The sequence below is a fragment of the Chrysemys picta genome, chromosome 2, assembly GCF_011386835.1.
Source record: "Chrysemys picta bellii isolate R12L10 chromosome 2, ASM1138683v2, whole genome shotgun sequence".
Lineage (NCBI taxonomy): Eukaryota > Metazoa > Chordata > Testudines > Emydidae > Chrysemys > Chrysemys picta.
The window spans coordinates 224,244,027-224,267,008 of record NC_088792.1 but is presented as its reverse complement, the minus strand read 5'-3'; the positions used below and the strand labels follow the sequence as shown (position 1 = coordinate 224,267,008).

Here is a 22,982-nt window from a genome sequence, read left to right as displayed (position 1 = left end):
AAACACATGAGCATAAAATGAAAACTCTTGTCCTCTCTTAAGCTAGATACTTGATCATTTAATATAAAAACTACAAAAAAGTAAAATTAACACAATTATTTCTCCCCTTTTTTGTTACTAGAGGTTGATTTGACATTTAATTAGGAAGTGCTCACAGAGTCCAACAACTCTCACCTTTTGCCATGAATTCTGTTATAATATAGATAGGTTCCTCTTTGCTGACTACAGCATACAGCCTTACTAACTTGTCATGCTGAAGTGTTTTCATGAGGTTGGCTTCCTCCATGAATGCTTGTACAGACATCGTTCCAGGCTTCAGGGTCTTCACAGCCACTTTTGTACTATTATTATAGTAACCTAAAAAGGAAGGGATTATTATGGCAAAGAACTCATTCAGCACAGCGCACTGACTGTTAGGAGAGGTCAGAAACCAGACTGGACTTCATGAATGGTATAAACCTGGTGAGAAGTGTCCAGACACAGCACAATTAAATTACTTGTACTATAATCATACCATATTTTGCAATAAAACATATCAATGTATGGAGAGAGGGTCTGTTAATGCACAATGTTCTATTTGTGTAAGTCATTTACCTGAAAACTCAAATTAAAAATAAGCAACCACTCTCTGTAGTAAGGTTTCATTTATAAATAGTTCATAAAAAGTAAATAAATGATCAATAGATAGTTTAATGAATGTCTAACTAGAATTCAGCAAGTCACTAGCTTGCTTATAACTTTCTAATCACATCTTTAACTTATGTCCCTATAAGAAGACTACTCATACCTGTAACATGTTTATAACACGAGAGGGGTAGCTGTGTTAGTCTGGATCTGTAAAAGTTTCTCCTCCCTTGGTTTTCACACCTCAACTGCTAGAAGAGGGCCTCGTCCTCCCTGATTGAACTGACCTTGTTATCTCCAGACTGATTCTGGCCTGCATATATATACCTGCCTCTAGAAATTTCCACCACATGCGTCTGACGAAGTGGGTATTCACCCATGAAAGCTTATGCTCCAATATGTCTGTTAGTCTATAGGGTGCCACAGGACTCTTAGATGTTTAGAACAGTTATTAATAATTTATTAACCCTTATAAATGATTCAGAAATAGAACCTTCAGTGTGACCAAATACATTTTTTAAATTATGTTTCAGGAATGCAACACTGTAGCACTCAGGTGAAGGTTTAAAACCTCATTATTGCTTGTCAGGTGATCTTTTGCCCGGGAGGTGGGGGGGATTGTTTTGCTTTCCTTAATTACTTTAAAAGTATGTTAGTGCCCAAGAATAAAGGGAAAGTCCTAACGAGCCTCCCTGCAAACCTATATTAAGGTCAGATACAGCTTTGTCTTAATTCAATACCCTTTAAACCAGTGGTTCCCAAACTTGAGCCGCCGCTTGTTCAGAGAAAGCCCCTGGTGGGCTGGGCCAGTTTGTTTACCTGCCGCGTCTGCAGGTTCGGTTGATCGCGGCTCCCACTGGCTGTGGTTCGCAGCTCCAGGCCAATGGGGGCAGCGGGAAGCGGCGTGGGCCGAGAGATGTGCTGGCCGCCCTTCCTGCAGCCCCCATTGGCCTGGAGCGGCGAACCGCAGCCAGTAGGAATCGTGATCGGTCGAACCTGTGGACGCGGCAGGTAAACAAACCCGCCCGGCCTGCCAAGGGCTTTCCCTGAACAAGCAGCAGCCCAAGTTTGAGAACCACTGCTTTAAACTACATTAAAAAGGTACAAACAGCATCAGTTGGAGAAATAATTTGGTATAAAATAAGTATATGATGTATTGAACTGTATGTGCTGAGATTTCATGAAATATGCTATTTACCCATATATCAATGTACAAAGATTAGTACATGGATACGGAAGATAAAGGAATATTTTCTGATGGAATCAATGTAGAATATTCTTAATACATAAACTTTAGTGATAAAATAATATTTTATTCAGGTGTAGCAATCTTTAAAAGCCTGTGTTATTTAATTTTTACTGAAGTGATATAAAAAAGTATCCTTCTAAACATGCCATTCTTAACACAAGTGCACTAATAAAACCAAACCTCAACTCTTTGTGCTGCAATCTATGTATTTCAACACTGAAAAAATATGTACAGGAAGAGGTAAACTTTCATGACTCAACCCACCAGCTACATTTCTCTACCCAACAACAATCTGTACAATTTCAACACAGTTTGTGGGTCTACCTGAAAGTCAGCAACTCCTTAATCTCTACTTAAACTCCCTTACGCATTAGTAGTGTGACTGTAAATCACAGCTTGTTACATGGTGAGTTAGTTCATGGAAAGCCATTATGTGAATCCCATGTACTAACTCTGCGCTTTCCACACTAAGCCATACTCCAGGACTTTTAATGCACTGTTGTGGTGTTTATGTGGCAAGTTAGTGTGCAACAAAGTGGTATGCTGTTGATTCAGACCCTGGCTTGCAGCACACTAACTCACTGTGTAGACAGGCCCTCAGTCTGTTTTGCACAGTGACGAGCCAGAAGAAAGTGAACGTTAAAGAAGCTGGGGGCTACTTCACCTTATATCTTTAACTGGTTCCTTCTTATATAAGTTAACACTCCTTGGAGACTCTACATGTGGGGAATGTGCAAGTAAAGTAAGTAAATCTAAGAGAATCTGAGTGTAAGAGGGGCAAAATTAATCTAAGGAGATCTGACACCATTTTATGTATCCCTTCTCAATTGGGTCCTACAATTTATTTATTTTTTAGTTTTCATTTCATTTAACATTTTCAGTATGAGATAAAGCAGTAATCTCATTATATAGCATGTGTGGATAGTAACATGAGACTTTCATTTGCTCTGAAAGTACAAGTTACTAGTACACAGAATAATTAATTTAAAAAAACCCTTAAGAACCCAGATTTGTAAAGTTAGATATGGGCAACTATGTACTTACATTGAAGTACATGCCTCACTTATGAATGCAGACATCTAATATTTGTGCACAAATTGCAAAGCCATGGGCAGGCAAAGATATTCAATTAGTGTGCCCGCAAATCTGCCTGTCCAACTGTGTGTGCCTAAAGCTGAAAGCCTACTCCGGAATGTCCACCATTTGGAAGGGCAGGAGGAAAGAATATATCACATCACTGAGAATATGGATACAATTTTCACCCAATTGAAATCAATGGCAGTTTCTTCATTTACTTCAAATGAGCAAGAATTTCACCCATTCTATTTTAAGGGGCGCAATATTTGTACTAAAATTAAAGGTCACCCTGCTTCATTAATCTCCGCTAGTTCTTTGTGTCACTTGAGGTGTGAATGCCAAATTCTAGTGCAGGGATTCAATAAAAATATTTAATTCTATGTATGTGGCTTCATTAAAATCCCAAGTATTTCAGACTGTAAACTTAAAACCAGCACTGTAATATAAACTAATAAAGACTGTCATCCTGTTGTGTATTCATTTTACAACAGGCTCTGATTTCATATATATGAATCATAGAATCATAGAAGATTAGGGTTGGAAGGGACCTCAGGGAGTCATCTAGTCCAACCCCCTGCTCAAAGCAGGACCAATCCCATATGACTGTGATCTTGTAAAATCAACTACTACATATGCAGTAGTTGCACATATAAAATGTTCTCTCTTATTCTGCTTCCATTGAAGTCAGTGGATATTTTCCCTTCAATCCCCCAGAGTCAAATTCTTGTTCCTGACAAACACCTGAACAATTTTTTGACTCTTCCACCACAAGGTGAAAGCTTATTTTCATTAGGTGACTTGACAACAGGTAATCTATATTGAACAATATTTTTTCCTATTTAGACTTTTGTTTAGTTTCTAACATTCAGAGTCTGAATAATCTAGGAAAGCTCTGCTTTTTCCAGGGTGTGTGTTTAGTCAGGGTTCCTTAGTCTATCTATCTATCTGAGGTACTTACATCATGGTAGCATTTGAGCACCTCACATTCTAATGTGTATTTGTCCTCACAGCACTCCTGTGAAGTACTATTATCTCTGTTTTCCAGATGAGGAACTAAGGCACAAAGAGGCTAAGTTTACTTGCAATTGGGCACAAAAGAAGTTTATGGGAGAGCAAGGAATAGAACCGACATCTCCAAAGTCCTAAGCTAATGCTCTAACCACCACATTGGCTCTCCCCTCCGCCGCAGAGAACAGACGGAACTCTGAAAGCAGTCTTAAGGCCTGTCACATTGTATAAAAAAGTTCAGCTGAGATTATAAGAAAGATTGTCTCTTGAACAGCAGTCAAAAAACATGAAACAAGCACTTCAAGATGACCTGTTAATATAATTAAGGGTCAAATTCTTCCATTAGATCTGCAGACACATGGATCCCATCTTTAGGAAAATTGGTCTTAAATACTCTTCTCAGCTAAAAGAGGATAATGCTGCACTTTTACAATTTCTGCTATATTGAAACAAACGTGGCAATCACTTTGGAGGATAAGATTAGGATTCAAAACAATTATGACAAAATGGAGAATTGATCTGAAATTAAAAAGATGAAATCCAATAAAGAAAGTACTACACTTAGGAAGAAAAAAAAATCAAATGCACGACCTACAAAATGGAAAATAGCTGGGTAGGCAGTAATACTGCTAAAAGAATCTGGGGGTTATAGTGGATCACAGATCAATTACAAGTCAACAATGTGATGCAGTTACAAGAAAAAAGGCTAATATCAACAGGAGTGTTGTAGGTAAAACATAGTTGGTAATTGTCCCACTCTACTCAGCTGTGGTGGAGTCCTCTACTGGCATACTCTGTCCAGTTCTGGGCACCACACTTTAAGAAAGATGTGGACAAACTGGAGGGAGTCCAGAAGAGAGCTACAAAACCAACAAAAGGTTTAGAAAACCTGAACCTTTCCCTTTCCCTGAGGAAAGGTTAAAAAAAAAGTGGGCATTGTTTAGCCTTGAGAAAAGAAGACTGAGGAGGGATCTGATAACAGCCTTCAAATATGTTAAGGGCTGTTATAAATAGGGTGGTGATCAATTGCTCTCCATGTCTACCGAAGGCAGGACAAGAAGTAACGGTCTTAATCTGCAGCAAGGAAGATTTAGGAAAGATATTCTGAAAAGCTTTCTAACTATAAGGGTAGTTAAACACTGGAACAGGCTTCAAAAGGAGATTGGAGAATCCCCATCATTGGTGGATTTTAAGAACAGGTTAGAGAAACACCTGGCAGGGATGGTTTAGATACATTTGGTCCTGCCTCAGTGCCTCTAGAGATCCCTTCTGGCCCTACATTTCTATGGTTCTTTGACTTCAGCACCTCCCTGAATAAATAAAGTCTGTTTTAGCATAATCCTATTGTGGTGACAGAATAAAACAAAAGCCTGACCAAGGCAATAAAGAGGCGAGGTCAGTTATTTGTCCAGTAGGTCCTCTATAGCCCTCTGTTAAATATGGAGAGAAAAATCACTTGTTTCGTCAAATAGAGCTAAGAAAACCAGATGAAAGAGAAATGTTGCAATAACCAGATTTCGTGTTCCTAACTACTTCAGAATGTGCATGGATCCAATCGTGTATCCCTTACTCATGCAAAACTCCTTTCAAATCCAGGGGGTGTATAATGCATGAAACCCCCTCACTCTTGACAGCTTGAATCCTGAAGGGATTTTTCCCTAAGTGCAATGACCGACCATCAGCTTGGTCATTGCTGGGGATTGAATCAGTTCCTCCCAAGTTAAGAGCATAAGGCTTTAGGATTTGAGCTAAAGGACGATGTCACCTAGCTGGCAGCTGCCGCAGGCCTATGTGAGACTGGCAGACCATGTGCCAGCTCATGCCAAGATCCCCATGTCTCAACTGAACACTCACAGATACACAGCGGGAATCAGTCTGGCTCACCTGTGTGTTAGTATTGTTAAATAGGTATTAGAATTATCAGACTGTGTTTAGACGATATTGAAAGCTGGTGAGTTGTTGCATGCATTAATCTCTCTTATAGCAGCTGTATCCCATATTGTAAGCTAATATTGACATTTATGCACTTGATAATTGGTTGGTGAATTCTAAGTATAGAACTCACAACTAGGGCCGGCTTTAAGCCGATTCGGCCGATTCCCCGGAATGGGGCCCGTGCCTAAGAGGGCCCCACAACGTCGTCCGGGGCTGCCGGCGGAGTGGAAAAAAAAAAAAAAAAAAAACCTGCATCCTGCTTCTCCCCCCTCCCTCCAGCGCTTGCACCGCCATACAGCTGATCAGCGCAAACCTGGGAGGGAGAGGTGGGGAGGAGGAATGCGGCATGCTTGGGGAAGACGCGGGGATTTGGGGAGGGATCCAATGGGGCAGGGTGGGGGCGGAGTCAGGGCGGGGCCGGGGCGGAGTTGTGGCAGGGGGGGCGCGAGACAATTTGTGTCCCAGTGTGGGGCCCCGCACCTGCTAAAGCCGGCCCTGCTCACAACCAATTTGGGGTTGTGCCCTGCTTCCTAACAGTCTGCCCTGAGGCTGGTTCTCAGGCTCTTAAATCACTGCAAGACAGCTTGACAGACCTGTAGCTGGCACAGAATGTGACACATAATACACACTGAATGGTGGATTACACAGTGACTTCAGGTTTGGGTCTGTACAAGCCAGTGACATCAAGTTGAGCAGGGACTGTCTATTTGTTCTGTGTTTTCACAATGCCTAGCACAATGGGGTCCTGGTCCACGACTAGAGTTGCTAGGCACTACCGCAGTACAAATAGTAAATAATAATAATTTCCTGGTTCTACCATTTACATAATAGTTTTGGCTGCTCTGCAGCTGTGCTCTATCTGCACAGGCCACCTGAATTTGAATAAACCTTTCCGTGTACACAGTGAGGGTGGGCAGGTGGCATTTCCACTTTTGCCTTTCCTTAGGGCCTGCCCCAGGTGACAGCAGATTTAAAGTTCAGCAGAGGCTGCAAAGGAATTCCTCCGGCTGAGGTTATAATGGGAATTAGCTTAATCATGCCACTTCCTCCCCAGCCACAACCGGGGTTACTGGAAATGCCTCCTCTTCTCCACCCCCAGGAGACTTTCTGCTACCCTGGGCCCTCCTCCACTGTCTTCACTGACTGAAGTTTATCTGGCTCAAGGTCTACCACACACCCCAGGGTGTCCTGCTATTGTGATCTATAGGATATGAGTGATCATTCACTCTTTTTAGCTATCTTCATTAAACAGATATAAAGGAGATGGATAAATGAAGTTCCTGCTTTAACTCCAAACTTTCTTCCTTTTTAAAGTTTAAGTCAGACCCTATCTGACAAATTTTCAGCATGTGTGTAAATTGTAAAAATGCACCTGTGATATTTGCAAACACGTCTATTGGTGCCTGCAAAATCCCACATCTGTGCATGTAAAACTGGAAATTATATACTGCTTCGTCAGGTGTGCTAACAAGTTTTGCTGGTACATTTTTAGAATCCTTCATTTTAGTGAAGGCCTTTTTGTGGCTCAGCTTATTTTCTGCAGCCCAGCATTTCCCACAATTCTGGACGCTTGGGCTGCTCTCCTCTCAGCAGCACACAGAAGCGGAACAGAGTTTTGGTGTATAGCCATGCCCCCTCAGCTTCTGCGTGCGGCCAGATTCTCTGCCTCCACAGCAGCCGACAGCAGTGGTTCCTTTTGTTCCCACCCTTACTCCTTCTGTTTTAAATTTTCTGCACATTTTTTGGGCAGTGGGGAGCAGTGTTCTTCCTTCTCAGCCTTCCTCTTCCTCCCGGGGTCGGTTAACCCCTCAAGGATTTAACACTCCCTAAGCCTCCGCTGCAGCATTTCCCTGCTGGCTCCTTTGCCCCTTACAGGCATGGCGGAATGGCCAAGAAAGCATTGGGTCAAATTCAACCAGTTCTCTCTACATGGGAGGCAGCCTTCCTAGGCTCAGCAGAGGGTGAGTTGTGCCCAGCCTGCACCCAGTCATTAGTGCCTAACTGTGTTAGGTCCTGGGGCTGCAGCTTGGATAGGCAGAGGTCCGCAACCCACCAAGATGGCAACTCCCACCAGGGAAAAAAGGACCAAGAACCCCAGTGTGGAGGAGGAAGAGGCTCCAAAAGCGAGGAGGACCCTGACCACTCGAGTCAGGTAAGTCCCAGGGAATCCCTGCAGAACAAAGAAGAGATACTTGCGCAACCACCTGTCTCCCCCACTCTGCCACATCTTAAAGTGGGTCCTGTGCACCCTGAGGAAAGAAATAGGGATTCTAATCAGCCTGCCTCCCTCCTTCCCTCCCAAGAACAAGGATGTCCTCTCCCCTGCAATCCGGGGGGAGAGGGGGGGAGGGAATGGGAGCAGTGGGAAGATTCTGAGGCAGACCTCTCGAGAGGCCTAAAGGAAGGCAAACCAAAAAAAGGTTTTACCAAAGCCACAACAGAACTTCTATACTCTCAAAGTGACCTATTAAAGGTTAAATATAAGGGAAAGAAAAGATGTACAAAAAAAATCCAGCAATACTAGGCCTTCGATTCCTCCACATCCTCTCTCTCCCTTTCACCCCCCACTGATGAAAGGTGAACTGTCTGGCTGTGAAACCTGAGCAGGCTCCTAAGAGTAAGCCTCAAATTTCTCTCCTCAAAATCCTTCCCTCAGGCTGCAATACCCCTTCTTCCTCCTTGAGGAACTGATTAGGAAGGAATGGACAAGCCTGATAAGGGCAAGCTATTAGCGAGAGTGACCTCAGGCTCTGTAACATTCAGCAGTCAAAGGGCTCCGTTGCTGAGACACCAAATGTTGATGCCACTGTAGACTCCCTCCCCTGCGACACGGTTATTCGTTCAGAAGGCGAGTTCTACCCTAAGAACCCTACATACAGAAAGATGGAGGCCACTCTCAAAAAGGGCTTTGAAACCTCCTCCGCCACCCTCTGAGCATCCCTGGCAGCTACCTGCTTTGCAGGAGCATCTCTTTCCTGGCTGGAAGATCTCACAGCCTCAAGGATAGAGATCACCCTGACTTTGGCGCCACTTAAAAAAAAAAAAAAAAAAAAAAAGTCTCCCTAGCAATCACATTTGTAGCTGATGCCTCAATGGATGCAATGAGATTCTCAACCTGAGCCATGGCTTCTGGCTCAGTAGCCGGGAGCCAGCTATGGCTCTGACCCTGGAAGGTGAATACTCACTCTAAACACGTCCTGTGCTCAGCCAAATTCACAGGCTCCCTCCTTTTCTGGAGAAAAGATGGAGGCTGGCAGTGTGGCAAAACAGTCTCTCCCTTCCCTACTAAAGGCCCTCAGGAGAGAATATAGATCAGCCTTCACAGAGAGGTGCTGCTTTCTCTCCTCATCTTCACAGAGGTACTAGCACAGAGGCAACAGATTTTCTGAGGAAAAACAATAGAGCTGAGGTCTGGGAGAAGTCCAGAGGGACCTCAGGCCCACCCCCCAAAATCCACTTAATGATAAAGATCGCATAGGCCTCTACTCTGAGTTGGAGCTAGTGGGCAGGATTTCCCATTTCCTCATGGAAGGGTTTTCATTGACCACAGACAATTGGGTCAGGGAAACAATGAGCTGTGGACTCCATCCCGTCTGATCTTCTTCCAGTCACCCAGCTCCTACAATGCCAAAAACCACACGGCTTGATTCAGAACAAAATATCTTCTGGACGTGGGAGTGATAGAGTGTGTTCCCTCAGAAGAGAGATTCTCTGGGTTCTACTCCATCGTCTTCATTGTACAGAAGCACACAGTGGGTATCAGAGCCATTCCCAACCTCAAAAGACTCCACAAGTGATGAAGACAATGAAGTTTTGGTTGGAGATCCTGGCATCTGTGGTGTCATCCATGCTCCAGGGGGACTTATTTACTTCAGTAGATATAGCAGATGAAATCTCTACATCCCCATCAGACCATGCCACTGCAGACTTTTGAGGTTCATCTATGGCAGGAAACATTATCGATTCCCAACACTCCCATTCAGCCCACCCTGTCCTCCCACCCAAAGAGGTTGTAGGTGGTAATAGCCAAACTCAGATTGCAGGGGATTCATCTGCACCCTTTCCTGGGCAATATCCTGATCAGAGCCCCATCACAGTCAGCAGTGCACAAGGCCACTGATTCAGGTCAGGGTCAACAACTCTGAGTGTACCTGAATCAGGAGGTTTTTGATTTCATCCTTCAGACATTTGCCCCCCCTTCAATCAACCTGTTTCCAAATTGTATGAATACAAAATGGCCAACATACTTCACAATGAAGGCAGACCCCAGATCCATGGAGACAGATGCCTTATTGCATAGTTGGCCACAGAGCCTACTTTACGTGTTTCCACCTTTTCTACTACTGATAACGCCTCATTGGCCTAGGAGTCCTTGCTTCTCAGACCTGACAGAGATGACCCTAGAGCCCCCACTCCAGTGTCCATGGAGACCGGACATCCTCTCACAAGGTCATCTCTTTCACCTGCAACCAAAACGGCTTCAACTAACAGCCTGGCTGCCCAGAGGGAAGCACTAGAAGGATTCAGTCTGTATTCCATAGTTATTAAGATACTGCTTTTATCTAGGAGAGTATTGACATTAAGAGCATACTCCTATTTTTGGTCCAGATTCAACTACTGGTGCCAAAGAGTACAATGAAAATCCCAGAAATCCAGGAATTCCAACCATTCTAGACTTTCTTCAAGAAGGCATAGACAGAGGCCTTCAGTCCAGCACTAAATGTATGTCAGGTGTCTACTCTTAGTAGCATGCGATCTGCAGGATTCTTGGGCTCCCTGGCAGACAATCCACAGGTAATTCCATTCCTTTGAGCAGTACAATTAGCAGACAAGTGGTCAGACCTCTCTTTTCAAAATGGGACCTTCCTCCAGCTTTGAGGGCCCTGACTAGTCATCCCTTTGAGCCTCTGACTTCAGGGTCATAGATGCATAGATTCATAGATTCTAGGACTGGAAGGGACCTTGAGAGGTCATCGAGTCCAGTCCCCTGCCCTCATGGCAGGACCAAATACTGTCTAGACCATCCCTGATAGACATTTATCTAACCTACTCTTAAATATCTCCAGAGATGGAGATTCCACAACCTCCCTAGGCAATTTATTCCAGTGTTTAACCACCCTGACAGTTAGGAACCTTTTCCTAATGTTCAACCTAGACCTCCCTTGCTGCAGTTTAAGCCCATTGCTTCTTGTTCTATCCTTAGAGGCTAAGGTGAACAAGTTTTCTCCCTGCTCCTTATGACACCCTTTTAGATACCTGAAAACTGCTATCATGTCCCCTCTCAGTCTTCTCTTTTCCAAACTAAACAAACCCAATTCCTTCAGCCTTCCTTCATAGGTCATGTTCTCAAGACCTTTAATCATTCTTGTTGCTCTTCTCTGGACCCTTTCCAATTTCTCCACATCTTTCTTGAAATGCGGTGCCCAGAACTGGACACAATACTCCAGCTGACTCCTAACCAGAGCAGAGTAGAGCGGAAGAATGACTTCTCGTGTCTTGCTCACAACACACCTGTTAATACATCCCAGAATCATGTTTGCTTTTTTTGCAACAGCATCACACTGTTGACTCATATTTAGCTCGTGGTACACTATAACCCCTAGATCCCTTTCTGCCGTACTCCTTCCTAGACAGTCTCTTCCCATTCTGTATGTGTGAAACTGATTTTTTCTTCCTAAGTGGAGCACTTTGCATTTGTCTTTGTTAAAACTTCATCCTGTTTAACTCAGACCATTTCTCCAATTTGTCCAGATCATTTTGAATTATGACCCTGTCCTCCAAAGCAGTTGCAATCCCTCCCAGTTTGGTATCATCCGCAAACTTAATAAGCATACTTTCTATGCCAATATCTAAGTCGTTAATGAAGATATTGAACAGAGCCGGTCCCAAAACAGACCCCTGCAGAACCCCACTCGTTATGCCTTTCCAGCAGGATTGGGAACCATTAATAACAACTCTCTGAGTACAGTTATCCAGCCAGTTATGCACCCACCTTATAGTAGCCTCATCTAAATTGTATTTGCCTAGTTTATCGATAAGACTATCGTGCGAGACCATATCAAATGCCTTACTAAAGTCTAGGTATACCACATCCACAGCTTCTCCCTTATCCACAAGACTCATTATCCTATCAAAGAAAGCTATCAGATTGGTTTGACACAATTTGTTCTTTACAAATCCATGCTGGCTATTCCCTATCACCTTACCACCTTCCAAGTGTTTGCAGATGATTTCCTTAATTACTTGCTCCATTATCTTCCCTGTCACAGAAGTTAAACTAACTGGTCTGTAGTTTCCTGGGTTGTTTTTATTTCCCTTTTTATAGATGGGCACTATATTTGCGCTTTTCCAGTCTTCTGGACTCTCTCCCGTCTCCCATGATTTTCCAAAGATAATAGCTAGAGGCTCAGATACCTCCTCTATTAGCTCCTTGAGTATTCTAGGATGCATTTCATCAGGCCCTGGTGACTTGCAGGTATCTAACTTTTCTAAGTGATTTTTAACTTGTTCTTTTTTTATTTTATCTGCTAAACCTACCCCCTTCCCATTAGCATTCACTAGGTTAGGCATTCCTTCAGACTTCTCGGTGAAGACTGAAACAAAGAAGTCATTAAGCATCTCTGCCATTTCCAAGTTTCCTGTTACTGTTTCTCCCTCTTCACTAAGCAGTGGGCCTACTCTGTCTTTGGTCTTCCTCTTGCTTCTAATGTATTGATAAAAAGTCTTCTTGTTTCCCTTTATTCCTGTAGCTAGTTTGAGATCATTTTGTGCCTTTGCCTTTCTAATCTTGCCCCTACATTCCTGTGTTGTTTGCCTATATTCATCCTTTGTAATCTGTCCTAGTTTCCATTATTTATATGATTCCTTTTTATTTTTTAGATCATGCAAGATCTCGTGGTTAAGCCAAGGTGGTCTTTTGCCACATTTTCTATCTTTCCTAACCAGCGGAATAGCTTGCTTTTAGGCCCTTACTAGTGTCCCTTTGAAAAACTGCCAACTCTCCTCAGTTGTTTTTCCCCCTCAGTCTTGATTCCCATGGGACCTTACCTATCAGCTCTCTGAGCTTACCAAAATCCGCCTTCCTGAAATCCATTGTCTCTATTTTGCTGTTCTCCCTTCTACCCTTCCTTAGAATTGCAAACTCTATGATTTCATGATCACTTTCACCCAAGCTGCCTTCTACTTTCAAATTCTCAACGAGTTCCTCCCTATTTGTTAAAATCAAGTCTAGGACAGCTTCCCCCCAGTAGCTTTTTCAACCTTCCGAAATAAAAAGTTGTCTGCAAAGTAGTCCAAGAATTTGTTGGATAGTCTGTGCCCCGCTGTGTTATTTTCCCAACATATATCTGGATAGTTGAAGTCCCCCATCACCACCAAATCTTGGGCTTTGGATGATTTTGTTAGTTGTTTAAAAAAAGCCTCATCCACCTCTAGTTGTTTAAAAAAAGCCTCACCACATGGTTAGGGGGCCTGTAGTGGACTCCTAGCATGACATCACCCTTGTTTTTCACCCCTTTTAGCCTAACCCAGAGACTCTCAACACTTCCATCTCCTATGTCCATCTCTACCTCAGTCCAAGTGTGTACATTTTTAATATATAAGGCAACACCTCCTCCCTTTTTCCCCTGTCTATCCTTCCTGAGCAAGCTGTACCCATCCACACCAACATTCCAATCATGTGTATTATCCCACCAAGTTTCAGTGATGCCAACAATGTCATAGTTGTATTTATTTATTAGCACTTCCAGTTCTTCCTGCTTATTACCCATAGTTCTCGCATTTGTATATAGGCATCTAAGATACTGGTTTGATCTTTCCTCCCAGTCATCCTTTTATTTAACCATTAAGATTGGTTTCTTAGTAGCTGGCATGTCCCCCAGGCGAGTGTTGGAGCTGGTAGCCTTATCTGTACAGGAGCCTTACCTCATGCTCCAAGAGGACAAGGTGGCGTTCAGCACACCAGAATCCTTTCTTCCTATGGTAAGTGCCTCCTCCCATACTTCCTAAGAGGTTGTGCATCCTTCATTCTGTCCAAAATCACAACATCCAACTGAAAAGGTGTGGGAGACTTTAGTCACCAAAAGAGTGTTGAAAATCTCTCCCTATTTATGTCCTTCCACCCAAAATGCCAGGGACTCAGAGCAAGTCTTCCATTGCTAGGTGGATTAGACTATGTATTGTGGAAGCCTAAAATCAGAGGTTACTGTCCCATAAGAAATCAAGGTGCATCTGATGACACACTTAATCACCAGAGCAGAACGAGCAAGTGCGTCCACTTTGGAAAGCTGCAAAGCAGCCACTTGGTCTACAGCTAACACCTTCATCAGGCAAGCTCTACAAGGTGGATCTTCTAACTTCTGCAGAGGTCTTCTTTGGTGGGAACATGCTGCAGGTGATGGCCCAGAAATATTAGAGACTCTTGAGCAAGCACAGAAAAAGGGGGGTACTGCTTTCCTCTGAGATTTTTGGTTCATAACCCTTTCTACATCTGTTCACTGCTCGCTACTTCCCAGATGTCCAGAAACAGTGGAGACACTGGATTGCAGAATGGTAACTTTCTTGATGATCCTTTCCTTTCTGCTAGCAGCATCTTCCACCCACTCTGGATGGCTTACAAAGGCAAGGGTCAGATGTAAGTGGAATCATTACCATATGACTATCTTCCTTGCTCTAGTATACATAGTTATTTCATTATCTTGGAAATTCATTAATAATGATATACATATTTTACAACTTGGGAATAACTCATACAATAGCAAGCAGGAACAAATGAGCATGGCCAGACTGTGTGATGTCAAAACACTGATCTGCCTCCATGAGCTTCAGAGAGAGGAGAGCAACCCAGATGTCCAGAATTGCAGGAAATGCTACTAGCAGAAAGGAAATTATCAGTAAGAAATGTTCCATTCTCTTCTTTAATAGTTGTATAAAAAATACTAAAAATAGTGCAATATTACAGACAGACTACCTCAAACCCAAGAATCCTTTACACCTGAGATGCAAGAACAATGTGTCTCATTAATAAAATAAACTATCAGGACTCCTTTTATGTTAACTTTTCTCTTGGCCTAGCTGAGAACTCTTTCACTCAATTATTAATGCCAGAGTATGTTATGATTCATGTCAGTAAATACCCGGGGACAATAATGCATAAAACATGGACACATTGTTCTATAGTGCTGTTTAGCTCGATCATGTCAATGCACCTGCTGCACAAATGCACTAACGCAACACTCTAAAAATCTTGGTCAATTGTATGGTGGAAAGTAGTAACTCCGCATACAGTTAATGCTTTTTAAAATGAAATGTGGAGCTCAAAATGACATGTAGGCCTGGGGAATTTGCCAATCCAGTTACATGAAGGGCCACCGACGTCTCTACATGTGAGAATGCAATCCCACTGAAGTTAGTGGAGCAGTACATGTTTACTTCAGAACTAAATATGGCCCAGAGAATGATCATTTTGGCTGGAGCAAGGGCTTGGGTGCCCAAACTTCCACTAGACTTTTGCACACATTCAGTCATAGCAAACTGTGATATGGATTTGTGATATCCATTATAAGCCAAAGGGATTTTCATTACAGAGCTCCAAAACCAGAGATGAAAGACTAGTGAACTAACCTGTACAAGATTTCAGAGTGGTAGCTGTGTTAGTCGGTATCAGTAAAAACAACACGGAGTCCTTGTGGCACCTTAGAGACTAACAAATTTATTTGGGCATAAGCTTTCGTGGGATACAGCCCACTTCATCAGCTGCATGGAGTGGAAAATACAGTAAGCAGGTATAAATACACAGCACATCAAAAGATGGGAGTTGCCTTACCATGGGGGGCGGGGGTCAGTGCTAATGTGACTTAAACATAGAAGTGGCCATTCTTCAACAAAAAAACTTCAAAAACAGACTTCAACCAGAAACTGCAGAACTGGAATTAATTTGCAAACTCAACACTATCAAATTAGGTTTGAATAAAGACTGGGAGTGGCTGGGTCACTACAAAAAATAATTTCCCCTCTGTTGATTCTCACACCTTCTTGTCAATGTTGGGAATGGGCCATATCCACCCTAATTGAATTGGCCTCGTTAGCACTGACCCCCCCACACACACTTGGTAAGGCAACTCCCATCTTTTCATGTGCTGTAATATATATACTGCTTACTGTATTTTTCACTCCATGCATCTGATGAAGTGGGTTATAGCCACGAAAGCTTATGCCCAAATAAATTTGTTAGTCTCTAAGGAGCCACAAGGACTCCTCGTTGTTTTAATCTGTACAATATACCTTTTCATTCCCTGCTCCAAAACAATAATTGCCTGCAAAATTATATCTTAAGAGCCTACTCTGAGTTATAGAAGTAAAAATTGTCTTGAAACCACAGAACATCTCAGGCTATATAGCGGCTGAAACAGGCAGAATACTTTTTGGGCACTGGCCGGGACCACAGTGAGCAATGACTCCTCTACTTCCTTTCAATGCCTAGAGCGTGCGCTTCCCTCAACATCAGTCGTCATCTCCTAACCACCGTGGTGGGGGAAGTGGAACAGCAACTCCACCTCCACACCCAGCTCAGCCATGCAAACGTTGGAGTGGTTAGCACCATTGGCACACAAGCAACAGAGTTTTACCTATTCCCCACACTGGCATATAAAGAGAGCAAAGGGCACCACTTCAGGTACATATTCAAAAGGAGATATAGGCAGATCCCTGTGTGTTTTGACTTATCCTATGAATCAAGGCAACTTCTTTTAAACCCAAAAGAAATCATAGATGAAGCATTTTACATCAAGTTTCAATCCCTCCAGGAATGTTTACAACTGAACTATAAACTCTTGAAAAAAAAATGAAACATGAAGAGATGCTGACAGATCCATAACTATACTGCTGCTAGCAGATGTGATCTCCCTCTCTCGCATACCCCTCTTCCTTCCCACCCTTTTGTAACTATAAAACTAGTTACTCTCCTTCTACTAACAGAAAGTTCTTCAGAAATCAAGCCATCAATTGTGGTTTGTACCTGGTACATAGTATTGCTTAAAAGAATCATCTTTGTCCCATAAAGGCAGAAGTAATTTCTCATTGAGAGAATATAACCATCTTATTTCCAAACTAAGGGAAGCGTTAAGGAGCTGACTATTAATAAATGAGGCCGTGGTGCTTACTACAATCCTGTCCTGGCATGGGCCTGGGCTAGATGACCTAATAGGTCTTTTCCAGTTATAACGTCTTCAGTTCTAAGATTAAACACGCTTGTTCAGAAAGGATCCCCACCATGCAAATCAGCTTCTCTTGCTTCAGAAAAGATGCAGAGAGAGTGAGAGGAAACACGCTACTCAACTTCACAGTACAGTAATTTCCCACATAATGTAACAACAATCCACAGAGGAAAATGTTAAGCCCATGTAGAGAGATCATCACATAAACAAGAGGAAACATCTTGAACCAGAAACACCCCCTTTTAATTTTTGTGCATGTGTATGCAGAACTAGTAGCTTCCTGAAATTAGCTGCAATTTCTACAGATGACAACATACCACACTGACTTTTCTATAGCAGTTCAGTGTCAGTCACAATATTTATTGACCTGGTGTATTACACAGGGAAAAGATGCACAATGGCTGACCCTTGTCTTAACTAGTGAGTAAGCATCACTCATGAGCCTCACAGCTAGAGGCCTCAAGCTTCTTCTCATGAAAAGCTGCATTCAGTCATAACGTATAATACAGTTATAAAAGCAGAGCACAAGTAGTATGTTTTATAGTCAAAGATTAAATGTATCACTGAATTAGACCTTTCTGTTTGACTATCAAGGATGCCACAACCATGGCAATATACAGATCTAGATCTTTACTTTTATATATACACATACCATTTCAAAACAATAACATTCCAAATAGTGTGTTCTGATGAGACTGTTATGCTATTTTGGGTGGCTAGAGTCACTCTGGCCTATCTTTGTACCTCCTGACTAGATTTCAGGCATACTTTCATTGCTCAGAAATACATTGCCCACTGTATCTTATTTAAAAACATGTTAAAATGCTTATTCTTTAAAGGTGACCCATGAAAGTGAAGAGGAGAGTCAGGAAAGGGTGAGGAGTAGCATTAGGGATATTGAGACTGAAAGACTAGATTGGTTTTCCTCCGAAGGGAGATGAATAATAAGGGACATAAGTATATAAAATAATGAACAGCATAGAGAAGATAGATCAGGAATTTCTGTTCTCATAACACAAAAGCAAGGGAACATACAATGAAACTTAAAAGGTGGAAAATTCAGAATTGACAAAAGTAAATACTCTTCACGTACATGTAATTAGACGGTGGAACTCATTGCCACAGGAAGTCATTGAAGCCAAGAACAACAAAGAACTGTATATTTAGATGGATAACAAGAATAACTAGGGTTATCATAATTAATGCTAAACATTTTTTGGAAGGGATAGTAAACTTCATACTTTTGGGTCTTCAGGACATTCTAACTTTTGGAGACCAAGATGAAACAATACTGGAGCTGATTACTCTCAAATCTGCCTACTGCAGAGTTTCTATACCTTCCTGGACAGCAGATGGTACTGGCCAAAGCCAGAGACAGGATACTGGACTAAATAGACCACTGGTTCTGATCCAATATGATAATTCCTATGTGCTACTTTCCAGTCTTCTCTTTATCAAGAGATGCTGAAGCTCTGCACATTATTCACTAAAACACACATTTTGTTTCGTATTTCAAGTGTTCAAATAAACACCTTTACCCTGATTTTAAGAGAGTATTTTGTAAAGGTAGAGACATCTAGCAAAACGTGCTGGACCAAATCCTGAGGTAGCATGCAGTCTGTAAAGCTAAGAGAGTCCTATTGGAGTCAATGGGAGGCCCTTATGAATACAGTATAAGGCGTTAGGGCAGAGTTCCAGGGATCTCTATCTGCAAGGGAAGCAGTCAGCACAATTCCTACAGCTGCGCTGACAGGGAACCAGGGGGACTCACAGGGGATCAAGAGGCAGTACAGAAGGCTCCTGCAGATCCTGTGAGACCCATGAATCTGAGAGTCAAACCACAGTTTCTTCCATAGGGGAACTCACTCCCCACAAAAGCTATCAGAGAAAATTCTACAAGGAGTTTGACTGCCCAGACAGGGCATTTTTGGGGACTTAATATGCTGATTGCAAATATATATATTGGGCCAAATTTATCCCTGATGTTACTCCAATCAAATCTAAGTAACAACACCAGGGATGAATCTGGATCCTTGAAACTGCATTGTATATATTTATATTTACAAAGACTTGTAAACTTACCCATCCAAACTTCTCCAAACTGACCAGCTCCAAGTTTCTTCACTAATTTAATTGATTCCCTTGCAATCTCCCAGGCATCTTTATCCCAAGGTTTTTGGGGTTTTGGACAAACACATGCTTTTTCCAGCTTTCTGCATAAACCATCTGACTGCTCTATTTTTTAAAGAAAAACCAAGTAGAAAATCTATTACATTTTGTAATTACATTACATTTATGTGCCTACAGTAAAGCATGTGCAACTGCAGACCTGAACCAACTTCACTACAATCTTCATACTATTTTTAACCTTCCATACTGGGATTTGGGAGTTCTTGCATTCTAGAGCCAATTTATAACATGTGTGATCTGCATTAGATGCCATAGATCTGCAGATGCAAAGAGACTGTTGTTGCTCATATCGTCATTAGAGTTGCTTTTCTTTACTTCAACAGTGCACTAAGATAAATAGTGCCAAGGTAAATAAAATGTCTGTTTGAACTGCTGAAAGTATGTTAATGAAGACAGAATGGGAAATACTGCTTAAGGAAAAAAAAAGATCTTGTTGCTTAGTAAAGTATGTGATTCAAATCAGGAGAAGTTCTGAGTACGTACCACTTCCATTGACTTCAGTCAGCATTTCTAAAGCACAGACTCACTTATTAAGGTGCCTAATTTTAGGCATCTGAGTTTAAAACTATGTAACTTGCACAAGTTCACAAAGGAGGGTCTATGGATAGATCTCAGGAATTTCTTTATTTGAGTCCTATGTTTAGGCCACTAGAGCATAACGCCTTTTAAGATGGGAGAGTTTTTGATACAGCTGCGTATCTCTGATGTCATTAATGAACACAGTATGTTGGCTCAGTCAGTTAAGAAAGAGTGATTTAGTTAGCTTGTGAGGTGTTTCATACCAAAAGGCATCGTGCCAAGCTGTAGACAAGTAATCTACACCCGTAGTATTTTCTAGGCTAAGTGCTGTATGGTGAAGGATGCTGATGTGTTTTCTCTTTTCCCTTTAGAGGAAATATTGGCTACAATCCTATGAAATCTAGATAATGGAAAAGCTGCCACTGGACTTCAATAAAAATCAGGACTGAGCCTAGTATTTTGTTACATTTCTGTGCAGCTCTTAAATTATACAGTAGCCACCCACCCACCCACTAAATAGATAATAATTACTTCTCCAGTCACTACACACTTACAGAGAAAAAATAAATATAATAAAGTAGGGTTGAGATTTTCCAGTCAGTGCAGGGGATTTACCACACATCATAAATTAAAATTAATCGAAATTGTGTGGCTAAACCTCCAGTATGGCTTTGAAAACCTCAACCTTGTATTTTTTTCAGCTACAGAATGGGTCCCAAATCTCCTTTTCCTGACTTCAAGAAGGTATAGGCAATGAAAAGTCACTTTTGTACTCAATGAGCAGCTGTAAACATTGTTATAAGAGGTTACTGTTGATGGACCCAATCCCTTCTCCCTTTGAAGTCAACAGGAATTTTGCATTCCCATCACAAAGTCACTCACAAAAAATGTCATTGTTGGCACAAGAAAATTACAGCGTTGATTTTGTTTCATATAAATCACCAGATACGATACTGGAAGACATTTATGTATAAAAAATATTTAAAATTCCAGTGTATCATAATGTCCACATATATCTGTTTACACTTACAAAAACAGCACTTATTGACACTGGGCCTGATTATTCTCTATACCAAGTATCAGGGGGTAGCCGTGTTAGTCTGTATCTACAAAAACAGCAAGGAGTCTGGTGGCACCTTAAAGACTAACAGATTTATTTGGGCATAAGCTTTCGTGGGTAAAAACCTCACTTCTTCAGACGCATAGCTATGCAAAGTGAGGTTTTTACCCACGAAAGCTTATGCCCAAATAAATCTGTTAGTCTTTAAGGTGCCACCAGACTCCTTGTTGTTTCTCTAGTACCAGTTTCACATTGGTGTAACATTGACATTGACTTGTATGTAGTTACTCTTCATTTACACAGGCATATGGGAGGTCAGAATCAAGGCTAATATTCATCTTGCTACAATTCTCAGTGCTTGGATTTTTACAAAAAATGTGGAAAGACTTGAAATAGAACAAGGAAAGCATTCTGATTATTTGCTTTAATGAAAACAATGCCTAATGTTTGATAAGCAAGCCACTGACTGAGTTAACTTACTTTGGTAATGTTTGATCATTTCGTTGATGGTGGAAAATGTAATCCTTGGAGAGATGTAATATCCTCCATTGTCTAGACTCCTTATTTTGTAGTGCTTAATAACATCACCATGCTGTGGATCGTAGTCCCTGATGGACAGAGAATAACTGCCTGTGGACAAACAATGCAAAGATGTTGTTTAGTAGATAGGACATCTATATTGCACACATTGCTGTAGTTCAATATTAATATATGCAACAAACATGTTCATTTTTTTGCCTGCTTCTCTTGTCCCCTATTTACTCCAAAAAGCATTCTGCAATCATCCCAAATGATTGGCATGAAGAAGTTAGCCAACTGCAGGCTCTGTTGCTGGTACTAAATTTATCCAGAAAGCGAATTTTCTGTCAGACTTTTCTGCTTCAGTACCAATGGAGATGCTCAGACGAATTTTCTCTCTTTTTTTTTTGGTAATAGTCTGACAATATTCTGAGGCTCAGTTGGGCACATCGTTACATGGCTATTCCTATTCCTGGGCATAGTCCCATTGACTTCATTAGGACCATGTCCAGAACTGCAGGATTAGCCCAACCTCACTAATGGATATACAGGCTGAAATTCACCTTGGCACGAGGGCCAGTACAAGGAATCTGTGTGCGTTAAGCCCCTGCATGCTGCAAATAGGCTAGCGAGGAGGGGGTTTCGGACAAGCAGAAGGGAAGAATCACAAGATCCACATGTATCCAGGAACTCAGCTTGACTCCAAACTTGTCACCGAGGTTTCTTTATTGGCATATAATTGACACTTGAATTGATTAGGCTTAAGCGTAGGGGCTGGGTATAGGGCGTACCACACATCCAAATTACACAAACTCCCTGTCTTTATATACATTTAGAAATTGCGTTACATTCACTATACATTGCATTACGTGTTTTGGGACTGGCTTGGTTACTTTGCAGGAACCAATCCCAGTGCAGAATGCTCTGTCCATGTGCTACCCATGTTCGACTTTACTCTTTACCTCATCTTTATGCTCCCAACTTCTCTTGTCCATTGTTATCCTGTTCTTAGCAAATGGTGCCCTGGGTGTTCCCCCACTAATCTTAGCTAGCTCAGACTGTCTTTTAGCTTACTGACCCATTTACTTATTTTAGCACAAGCATTCCATTTTCAGTCTGCTAATCTAGTTACCTTCCTAATCCTGTCTTCCAAGAAATGAAGCCTCCTCCATGTTTAATTTCTCAAATCAGGCCAGGCTAGGGTGACCTGACATCCCGATAAAATCGGGACTGTCCCGATTTTGAGGAGTTTGTCCCGCATCCCGACCGAAGTACGGTTGGGGCGCCATTTGTCCCGATATTTTGTTACGGGCGTTTTTTTTGTTGTTTTTTTTTTTAAACACTCACCCATCCGGGTCTTCGGCGGCAATTCGGCAGAGGGTCCTTCAGTTGCTGATGGTCTTTGGCAGCATTTCGGCGGCGAGTGTTTCTGTCTTTGGTGGGCAAGGTTTTTTACCTGCCGCCGAAATGCTGCCAAAGACTGTCAGCGACTGACGGACCCTCTGCCGAATTGCCGCCAAAGAGCTATACAGAACAGGACAACTGTTATTCACATTTAAAATGATCATCTAACCCGTCCTAGGAGTCA

At 42.0% G+C, this 22,982-nt stretch overlaps 1 protein-coding gene across 5 annotated transcripts in view; it reads right to left on the bottom strand.

Annotated features, from left to right (window-relative positions):
• Nucleotides 1-22,982, bottom strand: part of LYN (LYN proto-oncogene, Src family tyrosine kinase) — an 85,830-nt gene that overhangs the window by 28,927 nt on the left and 33,921 nt on the right. For all 5 annotated transcript variants that reach the window (XM_042857012.2, XM_005301185.4, XM_024107434.3 and 2 more), the window contains exons 7-9: nucleotides 21,356-21,505; nucleotides 19,189-19,341; nucleotides 175-357 (exon numbers count right to left, since the gene is read on the bottom strand). In XM_042857012.2, coding sequence (XP_042712946.1) covers nucleotides 175-357; nucleotides 19,189-19,341; nucleotides 21,356-21,505 — 486 coding nt within the window. The remainder of the gene's footprint in view (nucleotides 1-174; nucleotides 358-19,188; nucleotides 19,342-21,355; nucleotides 21,506-22,982) is intronic.